This window comes from Pieris napi, chromosome 13, assembly GCF_905475465.1.
Source record: "Pieris napi chromosome 13, ilPieNapi1.2, whole genome shotgun sequence".
Classification (NCBI taxonomy): Eukaryota; Metazoa; Arthropoda; class Insecta; order Lepidoptera; family Pieridae; genus Pieris; species Pieris napi.
The window spans coordinates 4754215-4777995 of NC_062246.1; the positions used below are offsets into that span (position 1 = coordinate 4754215).

A 23781-nucleotide genomic window follows, 5' to 3' on the forward strand; every position below is an offset into this window, starting at 1 on the left:
CAAGACTGAACCCTGCAAGACTTGAGCAAGACAATACTTAAGCCTGCAAGACTCTTGCGTCTTGCAGTTAAGACAAACTGAGATTTGGGCGTTATTAAGTAGGTATTTGGTTTCAATCCCGATTTTGATAAACGTTCCCCAGTATCAAAACCGTAGGTATCACAAATCAGAACACTAAACTAAGGGCTGCAGTTGTATTTGTAATTGGCAACGTGCCGCTCGTCTGAAAGCAATCTGAAACGTATTGTATTGATTAGGTAGGTAAGTACTTATTATATTTCAACAATTTATTAAGTAGGTAGCGTGTTAATACTCACAAATCTGTTCCCTAATAACTTTCTAGCAAAGTTCATACCTTGTAGGTATCTACCTATAATAATATGTTATGCTTGTTTATGTCTAATGTGCAGATCTAACGTTAGTACTCGTAGGTTGGTATGTGCTTAAAATTATAGCTAATAAAATTATATAAACATCATGTAGGTGTGAAACTAATGTTTCAAAGTTTATATTATTCTTCTATTTAGCAAAATTTAAAACTAACAGCGAGTCGAGTAGGTCTAGTAACAGTTTCTACGGCAGCCAATACTATGGTACAGACGCCAGCACATCAAGCTACTACAATCTATCAAATTTCTTCAACAGATTTTCAAGTTTATCGCTAAAGAATTAAGGTTCAAAGTTGATTGGGGAAATGTGACGTTCTGCGAATAAACTGTTGGTCGGTCGGTGTATTAAATACCTACTTATTTGATAATTTACCGACAAAAACGCCGCGGTTTGCAACAAGTGTAACACAGCATTTGACACTGAGCGCCGCATTCGCCGACAAAGAGTACGGAAAGAGGCACACAAATTTTTACCTATTTTGGTTGGGTTGGTATAGGAGTATAAAATTAAATGACCTTGAAGATGTCCCAGCAGTAGGTAGGTATAAATTGAATGCTCTGAGTTTCTTTTATTTAAGTACATTCTCACACTGGCTTGAATTCGAACACTACAGCGTTAAAAGCTGTCGGGCGAGATGATAATTAATAACTAAGTAGGTATTGCATCTATTGAATTGCGAATATTTTGATTTCGAAATAATCATTGTTAATATCGGTAAATGATAGATGGTGAGTGATACCTAGGTACTAAAATGTGAGCAGCAAGATTGAAAAGTGTATATGCCATGTCAGTGCTTTCAATAAGTTTATTTTAAAAAAGCTCTCTAGTAAGATTTAGAGTTTACCATTCAATTACACACAACATATTATTGAAAAACAAAAATTATGTAAAAGATATTAAGACCTACAACGCACTAGCGGCTGGCCGCAATGCGGTGTGCCGCTGCGGCGGGCCGCACATCGATTATTATATGAAACCGCACGATAACAACGCACTGACTTGCGGTCAACCGTCAACCGCTCCGGTTGATCTGGAGCTGCGGCGAGCCGCACCGGTTGAATGATGCGGCGCGCCGCGTCCCCTCCACGCACTCGGCGCGGTTAGCCGTCCTACCTACGTCATCACATATAATTATTTAATAAATGTAAACAAAATATTGTAAACCTATTTTAAAAGAGTAAAAAATAAAAAAATAAAATATGTTTATTATGGAACATAAGATAGATGTATCACTTATTCCACGTCATTAAATTTGAATTTGTAATATTTCAAGAAGCACTGACGAGTGACGATTGCGGCAGACCGCAATAGGACCGCAATAGGGACGGTTAGCCGGAATACGGCAGGCCGCTACGGCGGACCGTATATACCGCGGCCCGCCGCAGCGGCACACCGCATCACGGCCAGCCGCTAGTGCGTTGTAGGCCTTAGACTGAGTACTTAGGGTCGATTCGACCAAACAAGAGTAAATCTTAATCTTAGAATAAATCGTCAGTTAATCGAGAGTAAATAAATTTTACGTTTTACCAACTACAAATTCTAAGAATAGTGGGCTTATTCGGGAATTGCAACTATACCGCCGTTTCGCACGGAATAACAGCTATTCCTAGAATAATTTAATGGCGTCAGTCAGTCCAATCAGCTGATTTCTGTCATTTCACAAATATGTATTCTGTGTTTTAATTTCAAGTCGACGCAACGCACTAAATTAATAGTCTGGCATTGTATAATGAAACGTGTAAACAATTTAGTATTTATTTATTTATTTTTAGATTTTTTATTTTCTATAATATTAGAATGAAATTCAACTAGGCTCAACAGAAGTTCCTTTTTAGACGAAAGCCTCAAACAAACAAGAAATAAAAACTTTTTGTTGTCGTTTGACACCTGTTAAAAGCTACTTTTTCACACTATAATACGGCAAAATCGAGTTGAGTTGTATGCTCTTACACTGTCCCGTTGTAGAACAACATTTATTTGCCGAGTTTTATTTTCGTTCACCATTTTCTTGCTATTCGCGTATTGTTATTCCTAGCGCAATTATACTATCGATTACGTGGACAAACGACTATGGATTTACTCGAGATTAAAATCATGGAATAGATTATTCTTGGTATAGTTACTCGTGTATAAATTGAAGTTTGGTCGAATCGACCCTTAGGAAATTAGTAGAAAAAATATTCTATCGTGGATACCTAGTTATTAAAAAGTGGATATACGTTGTGTTTACTTAATTTTATTTTTCTGTGCTAATGCCAACATTGACAACCCCACCAACATAGGTAAAAATTTAGTCCGCTTCTAGACTTTGTGTTGCCGCCGTCGCTTTCATGTCAAAGGTCGCCGCCACTGCCCATGTTCTAAAGAATAAAATAAGTTTCCGGGTGCTCAGAACGGACGCAAATAGATTATGTTGTCCTCGCAAGGAAGAATGTAGTCGTAGGTAGATTTTATAAAAATTGTTGTAAGTAATAAAAATATACCTAGTTTATATTATTACTAGCTGGCCTGGCGAACATCGTACCGCCTACCAGTCGATTTTTTATTTGTTTAAAATACTTATTCTGCTATTCGGGACACCGGTCTAGCTAGTAAGATAAAAAAAGAAAATTGATAAGACAACAAATACATTATGTCAAAAAATAAAAATTTACCTTCCCGGAACCTCTCCACTAACACTTGAACTTTATGCTATGATATTAAAGTTCAAATTCACTTTTAAGTATTATTACGAATATTTTGTATGGGAATATAGAAAAGTGTTGTTTTTAGACTGATTCACTCAATTTTATTTTAATTTTTCTCCGTAAGAACCATCTTCGTACTTCAAGGTATATTATTAAAAAAAAATCAGAGAAATCGGTCAAACCGTTTTCATGTTATGTCGTGACAACGGAAAACGGGTTTCATTTTTATATATATAGATTACCTATTATACCTTTTTAAAGGACATTGCACTGCAAAATTGGAAGTGGGTGATTTTAACAAACTTGAAACGTGGAAAAGCTCTAAATATGAGCGACGTCATATTGCTTTACGCATTTTGTTTTAAAATCATCGAGAATTGCAGTGTCGGTTTATCAACTTCTATCGTACCTACTAGTTACTAGTAGCGACTATTGTCTTCAGAGATGATTTACTAAATAAATAAAAATAATCGTCGTGTAGGTACGACGATTATTTTCTAAGGAATACAATTTTGTTGTAGTAGGTACCTACATCGTTTCTTACTTACACATACTTTAACGACAGTACCTACGTAGCAAAGCGCGCCAGTCACGAGAACGACAAATTGCCTAAAAAATGTACCTACGCACACTGTAATGAAATCTGCTAATCTCAACACAATGCCTGTAGCCTGCCTGCTATTATTGGTTGATGAACATTGTACATTGGTGAATGCTCCAGGCTAGCCCGCAAGCCCCCACAAATAGCAATAGGCAAATAGGTATTTGCAAGTCTTGCGAGACTTGCGAGACTCTTGCTGCAAGATCAAGACCAAGACTGAGAGCGCAATACCAATACCAAGACCGAGACCAGGTGTATTGACGCAAGACAATACCAAGACTGGCCTAAGTCTCGTCTTGGTCTTGCATTTGGGCAACACTAATAATAATATGAAGGAAAAAAAATCAAACATTTTTTTCCCTCGCTCAACGAATAAGTATCGCAATACAGCAAAGAAATGCGGACAGCTTTATAGGTACACTGCCACAGGGACCAAACTTTTTAAATTTGTTTTAATTTTAAATTGAGCGGTGTGGGTTAGAGCTTATATGGTCAATCGGCGGTTTGCGCGGTGTTCGCGAGAGGTAAAAATCACTCTTTGTAGAGAATATTGTACAACTTTTATGCCTGTAGCCTGTGGTTTTGCTATACAAAAAATCATATAGTGCCCTCTGTTTAAAGCGTTCAGGATGTTGATAGGACTCCCTCGCTATTGCAATGCGTCTACAATGTTTGGTTATGCAGGTGTGGACTGTTTTTACGCCACGATGCGCAAGCGAGCTGTATCCTTGGTAAGGCGCATGCGGGGGGCCCAGCATGCTGGCGGTAATAGCGGGAAGGCTGGAATGCCCTTAGATGGGTCATTGCAATGGACTGCATGTGCCCTTTATAATTTTATGAACGAATGTACTTAAAATCTGACCTACTAATATAATATTTAGAACAATATTGTAACTAACGCAAAATTAACAACATGGACTTCTTTATAAAAATAATTATTTAATGATTAAGTAACATTTACAAAACTAAGTCGGGTCACAGCTTAAACAGTCAGGTCATAACAGTATCTCGTAACATTCCGCAATTCGGGGAAAACAGCTGAATCACCCGTTAAACATTTTACGGCAAAACAAATAAATCTTTATGATTTTGAATTTCTCAAAGTTGGTACGAAAGGCAAATTGTATTGATCTTAAAGTATTTATGCCAAGTGTTTTATGAATACACTTCACTGTAGAAACCTAGTAATTTAAATATTGCCCTTTTTATGTCTTTGTCTTTTAATGTATATTTTCCGATTAAGTCTTTTATAGGTGAGGTCGCTATTTTGCCATATTGCAGAGTTTGTTGCGTTTCAGTAGATGAAAGTTTATACATTATTCAGTGGATAAGAACTTTCTTTTAATTTATTTCTTCGTACCGAGGACCTCCAACTCTAATACGAGCTGAAAGGGGAAGACGACGTAGTGGAAGGGATGCCCATCTCCTTCTAGCTCCAAAACTCATTTCGGAGGTAGCCACAAAGATATGGTGACTTTCACCAGTAAAATACGCGAATTAGAACTAATTTGAGTGTACGACCAACCAGGCTCCAAAAGATAAGCCACTCCTTATATGGAAATTGTATTAGTTTTTACAACAAACTCCCAAGCGACATTAGAGAATTATCACTAAATAAATTTAAAGCCCTCGTTAAACTAAAATTAATCAAAAAAACTTTATATAAATTTGAGGAATACTTAAATGATCTTAATCCTTGGGATGGATTTGCTCCAGTTCGAAAATTGTATGACGATACTTGGCGATTAAAAAGAGTGGCGGAAAGTTTCATGCCAGTTCTTCTTACCCGCTCTACGCCCTTGACTTGCGAACTGGTAGTAAATGTAAATTTACAATTTATTTAACTTCTTTCTGACAATTCATAAGTGTACTTGTTTACATGAATAAAGATATTTTGAGTTTGAGTTTGATAGGCCGCGGAAGCCCTGGTAGAATGTGAAAGCGACTCTGAGTCTCCCGCTGTAGGAGGAGTGTTTTAGTGGGTATTGCTTACCCGGCTCTCACAGTAGTAGAGATGATGCCTAATGTAAATCACGTCCATATCCCCGTACCATTTAACTGCGTTAAATACGCACAACGCATTAATATAAAAAGTTTCAACAAAATGAGAGTCAGTAAAACTTACCATCAGTAATAAATGGATATATGGCACGCAATTCCGCTTCATACTCTTCTAGTGAAATGGCTGGTGGTATTGGAGGAACATAGTCATCTTCAGGCGAACGCTCAGATCCATAACCTTGATCGAAGCCTGGGTCCTGGAGCTTCCAGACCGGTTCTGCATCGGATCCTGGAATATCAAAATTAAGGTATCTTAAGTATAGAAGATAAAAGCATCAAGCGAACGGCATAAGCTGAAGAAAGAAATTACCCGAAAAGGGGTTCTGATCAATGAAGTTACGACAACCATTGCAAAGAAAAATAAATAATAAATCTAAATTGTATATTGTAAAAATTTTTCTTTATAATTACTAGACTATAAGCAAATACAATTTCTTTATTGGATATACACACTTATTTAACACATTATTTATATTTATATAGGTAATTCAACGTTTCGAGAGCTTTTCAAAGCTATAAAGAAGCAATTAAACTGAATGTTCTAAATTTGGCGAATTTTGTGAATTGAAATGTCTATTGCTTAGACGTAGATGTCTTTTATCGTGTTAATTTTAATTATTCGCCTTTTACATTACTTCTCTTACGCATTTGTTTCATTTGGGAAAATGAACTGCAATAGACACACGACTAACTGTTTAGTTGATAAAGCACTAAAAGTGGTAAATAATTTTAATCTACCAAGTAGTTATTGAGTAGTAAAAATAAATATTTCCACGATAACATTAGCGCATGAGGGTCGGCCTATTGGTTTAAGCGTGTAACTGAGCCAATCGAATCGAGCGTTCGAATCATGACCACAAATTTTCTTTCTATGTGAGAAATTAACACTTGTTCCTACGGCGAAGGCAAACATCGTGAGGAAACCAACAAATCAACAACATATGTCAGATACAAAAGCCGATCAGCTGCTTGACTATAAAAAATAAAAAAAGATCGAAGATACGGATGCAATCTGCGGCTAGGATTGCAATGCACTGGATTATTTATTATTTCTACTACAATAATATTACTATAGACTACAGAAGCGTTATCCTTTAATAATAAATAATACGCTATACTCAATTATAAATTCGATTGTCCTCAATTGCTGCTATATAACCTTTAATACTCCTCAGACATCGGATAGAATTAATCCACTGCTCTCAGTTTCTCCTACATTTATTTAGATAACTACACTAAATAATAATAGGGACAATTACGAGCCACTGTCTCCTTAAAAAAATTATTTGTCTTAAGCGCGACAGACAATCAATTGTTCAGAGGCTGTTTCAGCGCTGAGAAATCAATCAGCCATGTAGTCCTGGAATGCGTGGTTGCTTCCAGCAGTGACGTCACACCGTAAAGCCTGCAAAGGTTCCAGGAAACTTCTGGAAGGAGCTAGGCTGACTTACTAAGCCAGGACGCACGACGAACCAAATGAGCGTGTAAGTGCGGAAACTGAGTCCTCACTATATTTTACACTAAAAATTTATTATTATAATGGCTAACATTCGGCTACCTACACTATACAACGACTTTATTCAATACTAGACATATTCAATTGACTAAAATTGACACTAAATCAAGCTGAGCCAGGCTTCCGTTACAAACACACACACACAAATACACCACAACCTACATGTTATTATAGTTAATTAAGCTGTAAGGTTTTTTCTAAATAAATAAAAAATAATTGTTAAGTTTCAACAAAAACAATGGTTTGAAGAATAAATATTTTCGTAAATTCACTCAAGAACTAATCTATTAAATTCATTTGCCGAGGAAGCTACGTTTTGCTCTCTTTACAAAGTTGAAACTTTCCAGTGAAGCCTTTTTTAAACATCAGTTTCAAGTGGAATTTGATTAAGGATCCAAAAAGAAAATTTGAATTACAAATATTTTTTCTTTACCGAATAAGTTTTAGGGAAACTTCCTTTCGTCTGCGTATTTTATGGTATAAATTTATTGTATATTTTTATCATAAAGCATTAAAATTGTTATAGGTAAATGTTTAAAAGGCGTATAGAAAATATAATATATAGTATCTGTTTCATTTAATCACTTGTCAATCTAATAGGCAAGTAGGTGATCAGCCTCCAGTACCTGACACACGCCGTCGAATTTTTTGGTCTAAGGCAAGCTGGTTTCATGATATTTCCTTCACCGTTCGAGCGAATGTGCGCCCATAGAAAGAAAGTCCATTGGTGCACAGCCGGGGATCGAACTTACGACCTCGGGGATGAGAGTCGCACGCTGAAGCCACTAGGCCAACACTGGCAAAAGGTTTATAGAAGATAACTATATACATGACGCTTTCCGTTTCAGCTAGTAATTTTCATTTCACGATATGTTATTGTATAATTTATCCAAAAATATTTGTACAGAATTACGAACTCAAAAGTACAACTGACCTTAGATAGATTTGGACATTCCATGAAAGAATTATAGGTTGTATAGCGCGTTTTTTTGCCTAGGCATAGAGTCGATTATTTATAAAGTACACACAAGGTTAATTCTTGAACTATAGTTAATTGTTTATAACTGCACGAGACAGTATCAGTGCTCGGAAAATGAAGATATAATTACGGTATAATCTCTGAACACATGCAGTTAAGCTACTGCAAGGGAAGTGCATCACGTATTGCCAACAATTTGAATTCACTTGCACTGCAGTCTGCAGTATTGGTATACGATTACTCTGTGACGTATCAACATTAATCGAGGCCCTGGGCCCGTGAAATAGGTTTTATTCCGATACTTGTACGTTCATTTTGTCGTTTGAGTAAGTAATAGAAATCCTCTACAGTTATAAAGTCTCCTTATCCGTCAGCCAATTGGAAAAGTCTTCTTCATTTACCTTTTCTTGACGCAACAAGCACCCCCAATTCCGGTATTGAAGAATATGTCCTCCTATCGCGATTTTAGCCTCCATGAGGTTTCATGTATTGACATACGCCCAAACCCAATAATCAATCTACAATCTCAGATTGAAAACAATCTGAGATCAGACCGTGAGAGCTGATTTACACAGGGTCAGTAACTGACTACAAATTCGAGGCAAGTCAGTGCTGACCCGAAAAAAACCCTGTGTAAACTGATTTGAAGTCAGTACAGTGGCTTGAAGTCAGCGCTGACTTGAATATTCGGACACGAATATTTTAAAGTCAGTTGGCGCCCCCCGCCACCCGCGCACCCCTGCGCCAGCCAAATAAACCCCGTGTAAACAGACAAGTCAGTGCGTGGTTAGTCACTGCCGCTGCGTTGTAGAGTGACCACGTTTTTTTCGCTGGCGATAAAAATGAAGCTTAGCGAAGACGAAACCTTAAAATTTGTGCAATTATATGGATCCGCAGGATCTTCAAATCGCAATTGCTTCAGCAACAAAGCAGAGCCACCAGTTTCGTTTCTATCGTCAATCCATTTTCTTACCCATTGTCGTTTTTTTTTAGTTATCTCATTTTCTACCATTTCTATTAACTCATTGAACAGCAAAATTGATAAATTTTTCAACAAATAATTAAATGGTCGTTTCAGTTGTTTTCGCGAATTCATTTTTCCCGTTGACTTCACACACGTGTGCTCATCGTGAGAAACGCACCACTACTACTTACTTCATGTAAACAGTTAAAGTCACTCGCGGCGCCGACATTGGCGCTGCGACTGACTTGTCTACTGACCCTGTGTAAATCAGCCATGACAGACGTTCGATCTTCTATTTTTGGAGACGGATTGAAATGCTTTTTGTCGTTTTGATGCTCATATTTGATAATTTCAAATTTAAATTCAAATAACATTAAAATATACATGTGTATGTTTAAAACATAACAAACAGTTTTTTTAATTATTTAAAAAAGTGGTGTAGGTTAAAATCTGTTAAAATAATTAACTGTCAAAATCGAGCTTTCGTCAACTGTCATTTTCATACAAAGGTCTATCCACAGTCACCGATACGACCTCCCATGGATAGCTTGTATCTACAGATGGCTATTACAATCCGTCGATTGGTTATTGGCACAATTGTTACAACGTTTGGATTAAGATTACTATCATGGTGGATTAAGGATTGAGATAGGTTATTGGGTTCGGGCGATAATGATTTATGTTTCGTAACGGGACAAGTGGGTCACGTGGGTCACCCGGCAGTTTTGATTTTAAGGATTTTGTTAGTTATCCATGAATTTTTCATGTGGAACGTTACGGAACGTTTCAGCTTCAGTCATAAAGGATTATACCATTTCCATGTTGTACCGCTGAGAGCCTGAGGAATATCGGACTTCTATTCCCTCAGGATTTATTCAGAATTTAACAATGATTATTACGCTACGTCTACTGGATAAGCGCGGCAGACTAAAAGCAACTTAATAGAGGCAACTATATAAGACATAATATAGTAAATTTCCTTAAATTCAATTAGATACATATGTATATCGTCATAGTCGTAGAATAGTGACGGATCTGACAAATAGTAAAACTTTATAGGGCAGCCATTTCAAAATAATATAACCACTTTAGTTTTTGTCACATACATATTCATGTATTAAAATAGTTAATTCTGTTATTATGAAAATTGGCATACAAGCAAACAAAAGGGTTTATTTAAACAAAATAAAAATAATAAGATTAAATTACTTAGTTTTCTAGAAAAATCACATGTAAATAAAAAATAAAAGCCGTCACTTTACCGACTGATTAATTTAAAACACATAGAATTATTTTTATTTAAATATAATTAAAATAAACAAACAATGATCAAAATAAATACACATACAAATACATCATAATATATATATATATATAATATATATATATAATATATATATATATATATATATATATATATATATATATATATATATATATATTATGATGATAAAATAGTATTTTGAATGTGAAACTCGCATAAAAAAGCGCATATTTATTTCGCCGTGTAATTTTCTTTGTGTTTACTAGAACGTTCTCCATTGTTAGTTAACAAAGAATTGCTTTTATCCTGTGCCATTTGTACGAAAAGCCATACAATATGCTCTCGCGTATTAAACATTAGTTTGTTGGCCGTACGGAAAATTACGCATATTAATTTCTTATAGTTTTATTTCATACGACAAATATGTTACACTGAAGTATACAAGTTGGTATTCGTTATTTAAACAGTTGCCAAGCCACGAAGTACGAGAGCAATAATTATCTGTTTTACGTGTCATATAAAGGTAATTTTTAATTTTTAATTGTGATAAATATGTCTAGTTGAACCACACTACAAGTAATTCAGATAGTGCAAGAAACTTTAATCCTGAACTTACAATGAATCTTCAACAAAGAAACTTCGTCACTTAGAGAGAATTAAAGTTTTCTGTAATACTATCTTGTGAGACACAATTGAAGTTAAAAACAATGTATATTTCATTTATTATTTTAGTACTTTTAGATGTTTATCTATCTATCTTTTGTCTCAGTTTTGTATCGCGCAGTTTGGACATACGACGCCCACTAGTCAAGCCTTGACTTGTTTAAACTATTGAGAATATGGTTAAAAAGGAATGTGAATATAGGGCTAAATAACCTGCATCAAATGCACACACACACTTTCACGTACAAACCCTGACTTACACACCATCACACAACACACGCGAATTATCCTTAGTTAATAAATCTTATTGGTTTTTTCCTTCCTAAGTTTCTTAAATTATTAAACCTTTTTGTATACGTTTATATATTAGAATACTTCATTGTTTTTTCATATATATAATTTAAGTTGTAGGACTACGAAATAAATAATCAAAATACTTTGTTATTATATTCATTACGAGAAAGTCTTTTCATTTTTCGGATTAGTATATAGACATTTTAAATAACGTGGCTATTTATTGGGAAAGGAATTTTCTATCAGTTCACTAGATCCAGAGATTATACCACAAAAATAGCAAAACATTACCTTTTCATAATATTAGTATAGATTTTTGGTATAATTATATTCGTCTATTATTAAATATTGTCGGACTAATGTCACTGACCTGACACACACCATACATATTTCATAAAGATATACCATATAAGTTGATTACTTGAGTATAAACACGCAACGCAGAAAAAGACTTGCTTGATATAATAGGAGTGAAGTTTTTGTAAGATAAGACATGCATCGCTTGAGACACTTAAATTTAAACTTTAAGACTCACAATAGTTGCAAACCTCGACTACACGAAGTTATGATTTTCGAAAGGAACTATACACTAACGGCCAAAATTAATAATGTATCTTCAATCTATGATTATAACCAATCTTGGACTGATTCATATCTAAAGACCGATCTCCAATCTGCATGCCAATAAACATTTCTGCTATCCGATTGTTTATTTGACAAAAGATTGACAGCAATCTTTTGCGTGATCCTTGCCTCTCGACCGCGTTTCGTTCAATGCAATATGTTGTGTTCAAGCATACCAAAAGTTTGCTGTTTTTGGAACGAAATAAAATAAGTAAGACTTAGGGTCTGTTTCACAATGTATGGATAAAGTAGTAAATAGCTATGCAACGTTTTGTTTGTTACAAAATTCTATAGAAAAACATAGAACCAAGTAAAGTTACAAAATTCTATAGAAAAACATAGAACCTTAACCTTTTTGTTGGTCATTTAATATTACTTGTAATGAAACGGGCTGTCATTGTCATATGGTATTTTTGTTTGTTAGGTTATTGAGTATTTTAGTACATATTATTACAAATATAAATTTTCTCTAAGTAGTTTGTGTATGTTGTTTTTGTGATTCGAGGTTGGTTCTTTAACTTAAAAAAATGTCTACGCAAAAACGTGAAAGAAGCGTCAATTTCAGCCGGGAAGAAGTTGACCTTCTAACTTCGCTTGTTGCTGACCATAAAAATATATTAGAAAATAAAAATAGTGACTCAGTCACCTGGCAGGAGAAAGAGCAGTGCTGGAAGACGCTGGAGGCGCTGTTTAATAGCACAAGTGGGGTATAGCAACTTTCGCAGTGCTAAAGCTTAAAGAGGGCTACAAGAAAAAAGTCTGCCTTGATACATGCTGAAACATATCGTACGGAGGTGGCCCTAGTGCTGCTACTCGTCTTACCTCCTATCGAGGAAAAAGTCAAAGACATGATATTGTTGTCTGTCGAAGGAAATGAAAGTCAATTGAAAGGAAGAGCATCTAAATAAGAGAAAGCAATGGGCATTTGAAGAGGAAGAAAGAGAGCATAAAAGAGAATTATGGGCCATAGAAAAAAATATATTGTTAAATAAATTAGAAAAATAATAGATTTTGTGCCTGGAGCGAGGATGTATTTTTATTTAAATAAAAGCATTGAATTTTTATTTAATTTATCTCAAAAATGTTGTAATTTATAAAATATTATAGTAATAAAGCAAAATAATCACTTATAAGATTACTTCGCACACTTGCATTTCCCACGTTTTCAATTGCGCTTTGATCAATATCATCAGCTGGTTCATCTACTTCTTGCAGTAGTTCAAAATGTTCATCTCGCAAATCAATAGCAATATTGTGCAACACTGCACATGCCACTATCACGGCTTGTACACGAGATACTTGAAGCAAAACCTTTTTTGGCAAACCGATTTTTTCCAAACACCATATTATGTCCTTTCCACCCTTTGAGTATTAAGCCAGAAAGGAGACGCCATCAATCGAACGATGCTAATTAATTTTTCTGCCAAAACATCGGCGGGGGACGAGGCACTCACACAGACAAAATTTTACTACAGAAACAAATTGCACAATGTTTGTACACACGCACACAAACCTAATTTGCTTACACAAGAGTAACCGCAACGCACACATTTAAAGAAATCGTATCTTTACACGTTACATGTACAGCACACATACGCAATAATCCCGAGATAATTAGAGCTACCACCATGTCGATAAGGAATGTCGATAAAATTTATTAATAGGAATATTATTCAAAGTAGGTGTTGCTGATTCCTTTAATTTTCTTTTGTTGTTAGCCAGCAACAAGAAACATGACGTATCAAAATGATCGGAGCAAACTTTACTTGTACGTTTGGATAGCCATGTTCTGTGATTTTCACAAGCTTTTATCCATTGTTGTCGACGGATAGGGTCTTTTGGAAATCTATAATAAAAATAAAACTGTTTTATTTCAAACTAAAAAAAATTATCCATAATTACATTATATTGTTCATTCGTTCAATAATTTATCGATTAAAAAATAGTATGTGTCCCCTCTCTAAAATGACGTAAACCGGCGTTGGTGTGGCTAACTACCAACTTAGGGAAATAACCATTATTAGGATAAATTCATGTGATAAATTTTTATAATTTTTCACGTCCTTTCTTCATTAATTAAAGACATTAGTATAATAAGAAAATTTGAAGTGTCGGGTAAACCTTCAAAGTACTTGTGAGCGAATCCACGAACAGGACAACTAATCAATAGTAAAGCATATTTACTTAAGTCATCGAACAATATGATCGCTATATAAGTACCATCTGTTAGTAAAAAAATTATGCAAATAAAAAAATTAAGCCACAAAAAACGTCGTAGTGCGGAACTTTGCAATAAACTGGCAACATTGACTCGGCAATGAATATTTATTTGATTTTCACGTATTCTTATAATATACGATAATATTACTTAAGAAAATACATTACAGATGAAATGTCACGTTGTCTTTTTGTACACTCGATGTGTCAGACCTTTTTTTACAGCCGAATACACTGCATCCAGTCATTTTTGTCGGAGCTCTTTACACTAACAAGCGTCATACCGGAATGGCGCGGAAGGGTCGAGAAACAGTTTTATATAACGCGTATGTCCAGCGGGTTCGTACCTTGACAGAGGGGGACGCGCGTAAAGGCGACTCCTTTCTGGCTTAATACTCAAAGTTTCCACCACATTTCTGCTTCGTATTTGAGATTCGTTATAAAGATGTTCTGCTGTAGTCTTGAGGTTTTGAAGTGGAGTTAGTAGGTAGTATCTATAGTAACAAATATTTTTGGTTGTAGCTAATATTTTTAAAAAAATTACAAAAGTTGATGAAAAGATGAAACCTGCAAGAAGTCATATATGATAGACATCACTTTGTGTAAAAGTGTCTCCAAAGCTTCTTTTGTTAACCTAAATCTAAATGTGAATTCGGCGTCATTCAGGCTCTGGATATAATTAATTCTTGTCTTCTTATGTCTTCGCACAGAAGTACGTTGTCTTTTTCCAGCTTCAGAATTACTATCCCAATCGGATAATTGCATTTAAACTTCCAAATCACTATCACTAGAACTGGAAGATGACGAAGATGAATAAATTTTCCCAATGAATATTAAGTTAGGTCGCAATCCCAAACCCAAATCATACGAGTTTCACCGATAGCAATCCGAGATTGATTTGGCCGTTCGAAGCAACTGTCAAACGGCCAAAACCAATACGCAATCTCAATCCAATTTTAGCTGTCATAGACTGACAATTCAATCCATTTCTAAAGAAAAGCATGCCAATATTCAATACATGGACTGAGATACCAATCTAATTATTCAACCAATCGTTCAGAGGGCGGATAAGAGATTGAAGATTGCCCTCTGTATGAAAATGAATGTTTACTCATGCCAACAACCTATCTGTCCATTTTGACAGTTGCTCGATTGGCCAAATCAATCTCGGATTGCTATCGGTGAAACTCGTATGATTTGGGTTTGGGATTGCGACCTAACTTAATATTCATTGGGAAAATTTATTCATCTTCGTCATCTTCCAGTTCTAGTGATAGTGATTTTGAAGTTTAAATGCAATTATCCGATTGGGATAGTAATTCTGAAGCTGGAAGAAGACAACGTACTTCTGTGCGAAGACATAAGAAAACAAGAATTAATTATATCCAGAGCCTGAATGACGCCGAATTCACATTTAGATTTAGGTTAACAAAAGAAGCTTTGGAGACACTTTTACACAAAGTGATGTCTATCATATATGACTTCTTGCAGGTTTCATCTTTTTATCAACTTTTGTAATTTTTTTTTAAATATTAGCTACAACCAAAAATATTTGTTACTATAGATACTACCTACTTACACCACTTCAAAACCTCAAGACTCCAGCAGAACATCTTTATAACGAATCTCAAATACGAAGCAGAAATGTGGTGGAAAGGACATAATATGGTGTTTGGAAAAAATCGGTTCCCCAAAATCGGTTTGTCAAAAAAGGTTTTGCTTCAAGTATCTCGTGTACAAGCCGTGATAGTGGCATGTGCAGTGTTGCACAATATTGCTATTGATATGCGAGATGAACATTTTGAACTACTGCAACAAGTAGATGAACCAGCTGATGATATTGATCAAAGCGCAATTGACAACGTGGGAAATGCAAGTGTGCGAAGTAATCTTATAAGTGATTATTTTGCTTTATTACTATAATATTTTATAAATTACAACATTTTTGAGATAAATTAAATAATTTATTTAAATAAAAATACAAATTTTTAATACAATACATCCTCGCTCCAGGCACAAAATCTATTATTTTTCTAATTTATTTAACAATATATTTTTTTCTATGGCCCATAATTCTCTTTTATGCTCTCTTTCTTCCTCTTCAAATGCCCATTGCTTTCTCTTATTTAGATGCTCTTCCTTTCAATTGACTTTCATTTCCTTCGACAGACAACAATATCATGTCTTTGACTTTTTCCTCGATAGGGGGTAAGAGGAGTAGCAGCACTAGGGCCACCTCCTGTACGATATGTTTCAGCATGTATCAAGGCAGACTTTTTTCTTGTAGCCCTCTTTAAGCTTTAGCACTGCGAAAGTTTACCCCACTTGTGCTATTAAACAGCGCCTCCAGCGTCTTCCAGCACCGCTCTTTCTCCTGCCAGGTGACTGAGTCACTCTTTTTATTTTCTAATATATTTTTATGGTCAGCAACAAGCGAAGTTAGAAGGTCAACTTCTTCCCGGCTGAAATTGACGCTTCTTTCACGTTTTTGCGTAGACATTTTTTTAAGTTAAAGAACCAACCTCGAATCACAAAAACAACATACACAAACTACTCAGAGAAAATTTATATTTGTAATAATATGTACTAAAATACTCAATAACCTAACAAACAATAATACCATATGACAATGACAGCCCGTTTCATTACAAGTAATATTAAATGACCAACAAAAAGGTTAAGGTTCTATGTTTTTCTATAGAATTTATTTGTTCGTAACAAAAAAACAAACAAAACGTTGCATAGCTATTTGCTACTTTATCCATACATTGTGGAACAGACATTAAGTCTTACTTATTTTATTTCGTTCCAAAAACAGCAAACTTTTGGTATGCTTGAACACAACATATTGCATTGAACGAAACGCGGTCGAGAGGCAAGGATCACGCAAAAGATTGCTGTCAATCTTTTGTCAAATAAACAATCGGATAGCAGAAATGTTTATTGGCATGCAGATTGGAGATCGGTCTTTAGATATGAATCAGTCTAAGATTGGTTATAATCATAGATTGATGATACATTATTAATTTTGGCCGAAAATGGACAGATAGGTTGTTGACATGAGTAAACATTCATTTTCATACAGAGGGCAATCTTCAATCTCTTATCCGCCCTCTGAACGATTGGTTGAATAATTAGATTGGTATCTCAGTCCATGTATTGAATATTGGCATGCTTTTCTTTAGAAATGGATTGAATTGTCAGTCTATGACAGCTAAAATTGGATTTAGATTGCATATTGGTTTTGGCCGTTATACACTAATCTATATATTTTTAATATAGTATAAACTAAAGATAAGTAAATGAAGTAATCATATAATTGTATACGTTACGTATAATATAAAATAGTTTTATATCGAAATATAACGAGTAGGTTAATAAATGGTTATTGAATAATTACCGCACAGCACCCCAATTTCACAGGTTTCATGAGACATTTCAAATAACGTGTAAATTATTATTTCTCTTAATTGTCGCGATATTCGTTTTAAAGTCCATCTATGGTTTATAGAATTAAAAGCAAATATAATATGAAAGAAACGAAGCGAATCGCGTAAAATATTTAATCAGAAACTGTTTATCTTCATTTAAGTGTTTGTAATGCGCTCAGTATTGTAGTGAAAATATAGATTGCTATTAGGAGTAGAGCTGTTTTTGTATGGAATCACATTTTTAACGAATGTTTAAATTTATTTTTAAACTGAGGCAAAATTTTGTTTGTAAATTTATTCACCGAACCAAACAAAATAGTGCTGTTATTGAACAGCCACGAAAAGGGATCGATCGATTAAAAATGACAAAAGAACATACAAAATATAAATATTTTATATTATTATATTTAAAGAAATTAGTAATTAAATGAAGTAGTAAATTTTGTTTCTAGATATTATAAAATTTTTGTAATGTATGTCGACGCTTCGGTGGACGGAGAAATTGTGACCCATTAATGTTCCACCGTCACGTATTTTTAAAAATAAATAAATAAATCCTTATAAACGAGTTTTTAAATGTTAATATTCTGTATTGACTTTTCTGGAGCCTGAAAAACTGAAAACTGTACATCAAATCCATGAAATAGCTAATAAATGTATTAAGTAGTGATTAAATGCACCCCAGTCTCGATAGACATAGATCGCATAAATATGATGACTTAATAAACAAAAAAACCTTCTGGTCTAAGATCCCGATATACAACGACCTTCACCGAGATGCTTATTTAATGAAACGTATTTTATATTTAAAATGTTTAATTAATATTAAAAAAAAATTTTTTTTTTAAATATTAATTAAACTAGGGATGCATCGATACGCCTTTTTGCCGATACGATACCGATACTCTTATAGAAATATCGCCGATTCCGATACCGATACTAATGCTTATTGAATTCAAATTAAATTAAGGTAAAATATATCAAGTTTGGTTAAAGTTTTTAATTTTTATTATAAAATATAAACAGTCATAAACTTTGAGTAAGATTAAAGGTTTAGTAAATAAAATTAAGAATTAAGAGTAATAGTTAAATTATAATAAAATAAATAACTGTTGATAATTAAAATTAACATTGATAAGATTTTTGTAATTCTGTATTTTATTTAATTTGGTATTGAAAAAATACTACGCGCGATAGCAGTTAAAAACCAACTAAAGTGTCTAGCGAAATGGAATACGCGGGGACTAAGTGGGTGTGAGGGGCATAGATAGTTCGTGCCTCGTTTCCCACGCCCCAGATCAAACTACTAGATGCGCTTTTACGTTACTTTTCTTAAAGCGCGAAATTTGAAAAGTATCGTTGTATCGGCAATTAAAATATCGCCGATACCGATATATCGGCAACCCCAAAGTATCGCCGATATATCGGTATCGGTATCGGATGCATCCCTAAATTAAACATACTCTAGACTGAAATTTGCTAGGCAACCCATATGGATTATATTTATTGACACATTAAATTAAATATAATATCGTTGTATACCGGGATCTTATACTATTCTATCTAACTCCTTCCTTTGGTAATTTTTTTTAATTTTAGTACTTTGTTTTTACTTTTTCGCGGAACTTCTCTTGCCATATGTTGTGGGTTTGTTTACATAGTTTTTCACTAATACATTGCCAATAATGTGACCAATTTTAACTGGCCATTAATAGAAATACCACTAACTTTACGATTGGCCTACGACATCTAGAACATTATGGATTATTATTGTACAATAACCATAACCTATTTATAGAGTTTAGTTATGACATAAATAGGTTATGACGTCTAACTACGTCAACGAGTGTCTGACGTCAGAACTCACGCTACTGTTGTGAATTGATTAATGATTGACAATATTTTTTGTTACAAATGCTCGGTTAAAATTCCTCATTCTTTAATTAATGCTATAAAAACTTATTAACACTCTAAAAAATTGTTTGACAGTTGACCTTTAATTTGTTAGGAGGAAATGCTGCTAGCAGGAATGGAATAGGAAGCCAACTACAGGGAACAAAGTTTAAATTATTTTGTGTTTTTTTTATCAGTATGTACAGATGATGAATTTATATTATCAAATTCTATTTAAATACTAGCTGACCCGGCAAACGTTGTTTTGACAAGTATAAAATTAGGGGTTGTATGCTGTATCATAAAAAAATATTTTTTGGGATGGACACGTCTTATCACTTAGGGGTTTGAAAAATACATAGTTGCTGATTCTCAGATTTCCTGAATATGTATAAAAAATGTCATAAGAATCGGTCGAGCCATTTCAGAGGAGTATGGAAACGAACATTGTGACATGAGAATTTTATATACATAGGTACTAGCTGACCCGGCAAACGTTGTTTTGCCATGTATATTATTTCTAGGAAACATTTTTTTAGTTCAATAAAAATAACATCTACTATAATAAATATAGGGGTTGATCGTAGAGGGGTGAAAATTTAGGGCTGTATGTATTTTTTAAAGGCACATTATAAAAAAAAAAAAAAAAACGTCCAAAAAATAAACAGTCAGGGGTAGACAACCCTTATCACTAAGGGGTAAGTAATATAGATAATAGCCGATTCTCAGACCTACTGAATATTCATATAAAATTTGATAAAAATCGGTCAAGCCGTTTCGGGGGAGTATGGTTACTAACATTGTGACTCGAGAATTATATATATATATATAAGGTATAGAAATAATCAGATTTAATTTATGCAAGATAGAATCGTACATAGCACGGTAACATTTTGGTAATAATTGTATTAGGCGATTGGATTACTTAACATGATCTTCTACAACTCTCAGTAATAATCCCGACATTTTTCTATTCACATCAAAATAGTTCTTGGAATATCCGCAGCGCTTATGTCGCAAACTATACGAGACATAAATTTGATTAAAGAGTACTGACGCACGTTAGCCTTATGTCTATAAAAATATAATCTAAATGTTTAAATCCACATTTTCTCTATATTTGATAAGACAATGGGTCAGAGTACATTTAGAATACGAGCTAGTATTTAATTAAACTATTTTAGTTAAAAATTGTATACTTATTAACTTTATTTTGCTTGTTGCTTTTTTATATTTATATAACATTAGAGAGGCGATTAAATATAGATTAAACACCTTACGTGAAACCAAACCCATATTGGTCGCGGCATGCCAAGCAATAATAATAAAGTTTCACAATTATTGCATTTTACAGATTTACATTCTGTAGGTATTGACCTCTGCTGAGAGGCTGGTCCCTATAATAGGACTTTAGAAGTTCTGTGGTAACAGGTCACCCTTCAAACTCAAATTCAAAAATATCTTTATTCATATAGGTAAACAAGTACTCTTATGAATCGTCAAAAAGAATTAATTGTAAATTTAAATTTACTATTAGTAACTGGCAAGAAAGTTTCTGCCACTCTTTCCATTGCGGAAAGAAAATATAAAGAGAGATGACTATATACTGTGACTATACTAATGAAACAAACAAAATAAAACCAAAGCATGAGTGGGTGTGAATAAACGAGTGTAAAAGAATTTAATTTTACATCCACGTCGAAATCTAGGCTTTTTAGAAATTTAGAAACACCCATTATTCTTTTTTTAATGCTAGTTTGTTTTATTAATATTGTCTTTGAAATCTTTTTGTTCCAGAAAGTAAGTATCGTACCGAGGATTTTCGTGTCACGGACTCAGTGCTTACATTTTACAGCCCTTTATTAAAAATCTCAACTACCGTCTCTTTCTGTCAAATTCTGTTTACGCTGTGATGAAAGAAGACAGATTTAGTTATAACGCTGCAATTAGGCTGTTTTATTATTTTCTATGAATATGTAATATATGGTATTTGTAATACTTAATATAATAAAGTATAGATTTGTACGAGTATTCAGAAAGTGTTTATCTAATTCGGGAAATTTGCTCTCCAGTTTTGTCTCGATAGCTAATTTTATAAATGTATCGGCTCTTGGGCGGTCGTCCTTGACCCGACATAGCATTTGAGCGCAGTTATGACGTCATCGCTAACTTTTGCTAACCCCTAACCAAACTTGGCGCAGCGTGTGAGTCTTATATAATATGAAACAATGGAATTTCTAAAGGAAAATAATATCATCTTTTTTAATTAGGAATTTACATAATATTTACTTATGACTACTTAATTACATTAAAGCTCTTTGTTATAAAAACGAGGAATGAAAGTTGTAGTACAATAATACGATCCTACAATGCTGGGGTCAGTATATTACTGAATAATGTAATTTAAAAAACTATTATTATTATAGCCTCTTTATTTCCATAATGAATAATATAAGGGTTGTCTGGAAGAAATCGCTTGTTAGCGATAAGGCCGCCCGTTGCCTTTTAACTTTTGTAACCTGTTTTTTTTATTTTTGTTCTGTGTATGTTTTTGATTAAGGTAATAAAGTATAAATAAATAAATAATAAATATATTAAACAAGTATATCATATGATTAATTATTACATAATATGTGCATGCATTAAAAAAGTAAAATATTACTATTTATATAATCCTTAAATTTAAATTCCAATCAAAATTAATTATTTCATGTATATAAATTTTAAATGATAAATAAATTAATAAGAATCAAAATTCATTTTTATAAATCATTATATATCATTTAATCATTATGGACCCCTCTACGGGTAAAGGCCTCCTCCATTTGCCTGCATCTGTGTGTCTTTTGCTTTGGTGATCAAGTTTTCACCAGCTTTTCTTTTTATTTCATCAATCCATTTTTACTTTGGTCTACCTTTTAAACTTTCATTTGTTTGTTCTTGCCAGGTTACCCTTGGTGTCCATTTTTCGTCGACCACGAGAGCAGTATGACCAGCCCAATTCCATTAAATAACTATATGTGATAATATTATTTTACCGAGCTGCACTAAAATTGTCCTTCGCCAGCAGTCACCAATTATACATATGAATTCTCTGCTTAACCATCTCCTCAGTTCCGCACCAGAATATATTGCGACTGGTTTGGGAAGACTGAGAGACGAATTTAAGATGCTTTTTTAATCGTTATAAAATTTACTAGTAGGTAGTATATGAGTTAGAGAGCGTTCGAGTATTAAGTACGTAACGCAATTTTTGGAGATTATTGACCCCCCTCCCCCATGTAACTCGCCGTAACGTTTTTCAGTACCCAAGTATAGTAAAACGTTTCGTGACCAGCTAGTGACTCTTCAGTTACTTACTATTATATGGTGTAAGTCGAAAATAATATTAACAATAACGTGTAATTCAATCCCCGCCCCGCATCGTAACGTTTTACAAAATGAACCCCCCCCCCCCCCTCCCAAAATTCGTTACGTAATACTTGAACGATCCCTTAGTGATTATAATTAATGTTTGGACTTTATATGCTGTAAATAAATCACAAAATCCAATTCCGTGTAATAATTTAAAACGCGATGGTGAGGAAAATCCCTTTTACGAGAAATGAAAACGGCGGATTAAAAATTAGGTTACAAAAACATAAAAGAATTGAGTTCATTGCAAGCTCGCTGGCCAAAAAACCACTTCAGATTGCATTTCGAGCGAGGGATGCCTCATCATGACTCTGTTGAATGCTAAAATGTGCACCGAGTTCTCATTTACTAACACAAACTCTTAATAAACGGCCGCTGTAATTATTAAGAGACGAAAACGAATATATGGGTTTTGCAAATGTGTTTAGAAAAAGTATTTATTTAATGTTTAAAGAACTTTATTTCTCATTACAAAAAATATATTTTTATTTACATGAGAAACTTATAGACCAGTGCCGATAATTTTTGAAACCTAAAAAAATTACAGTAGGATGAAACCCATAAGAAAAGCAGGGGAATATGATCAAAATGAAAGGAAAAATAAATTACGGTCGATCTGAGGTCGGGAAGGGGTAGGGGGGGGGAGTTTTAAGGGTAAAAAACGGTTTATCTCGATTTCCGGCAAAACCACAAGTCCTATCGAAGAAAGTTGAATGGCAAAGTTGGAGGTAATAAAAAGATCTAAAACTTTTGTATTCACACATTTTTCACATAACCTCAAAA

The 23781-nt window shown here is 34.0% G+C and overlaps 1 protein-coding gene across 4 annotated transcripts in view; it reads right to left on the reverse strand.

The window, feature by feature from the left end:
• Positions 1 to 23781, reverse strand: part of LOC125055023 — an 88702-nt gene that overhangs the window by 40488 nt on the left and 24433 nt on the right. For all 4 annotated transcript variants that reach the window (XM_047657217.1, XM_047657216.1, XM_047657218.1 and 1 more), the window contains exon 3: positions 5804 to 5968. In XM_047657217.1, the coding sequence (XP_047513173.1) occupies positions 5804 to 5968 (165 nt within the window). The remainder of the gene's footprint in view (positions 1 to 5803; positions 5969 to 23781) is intronic.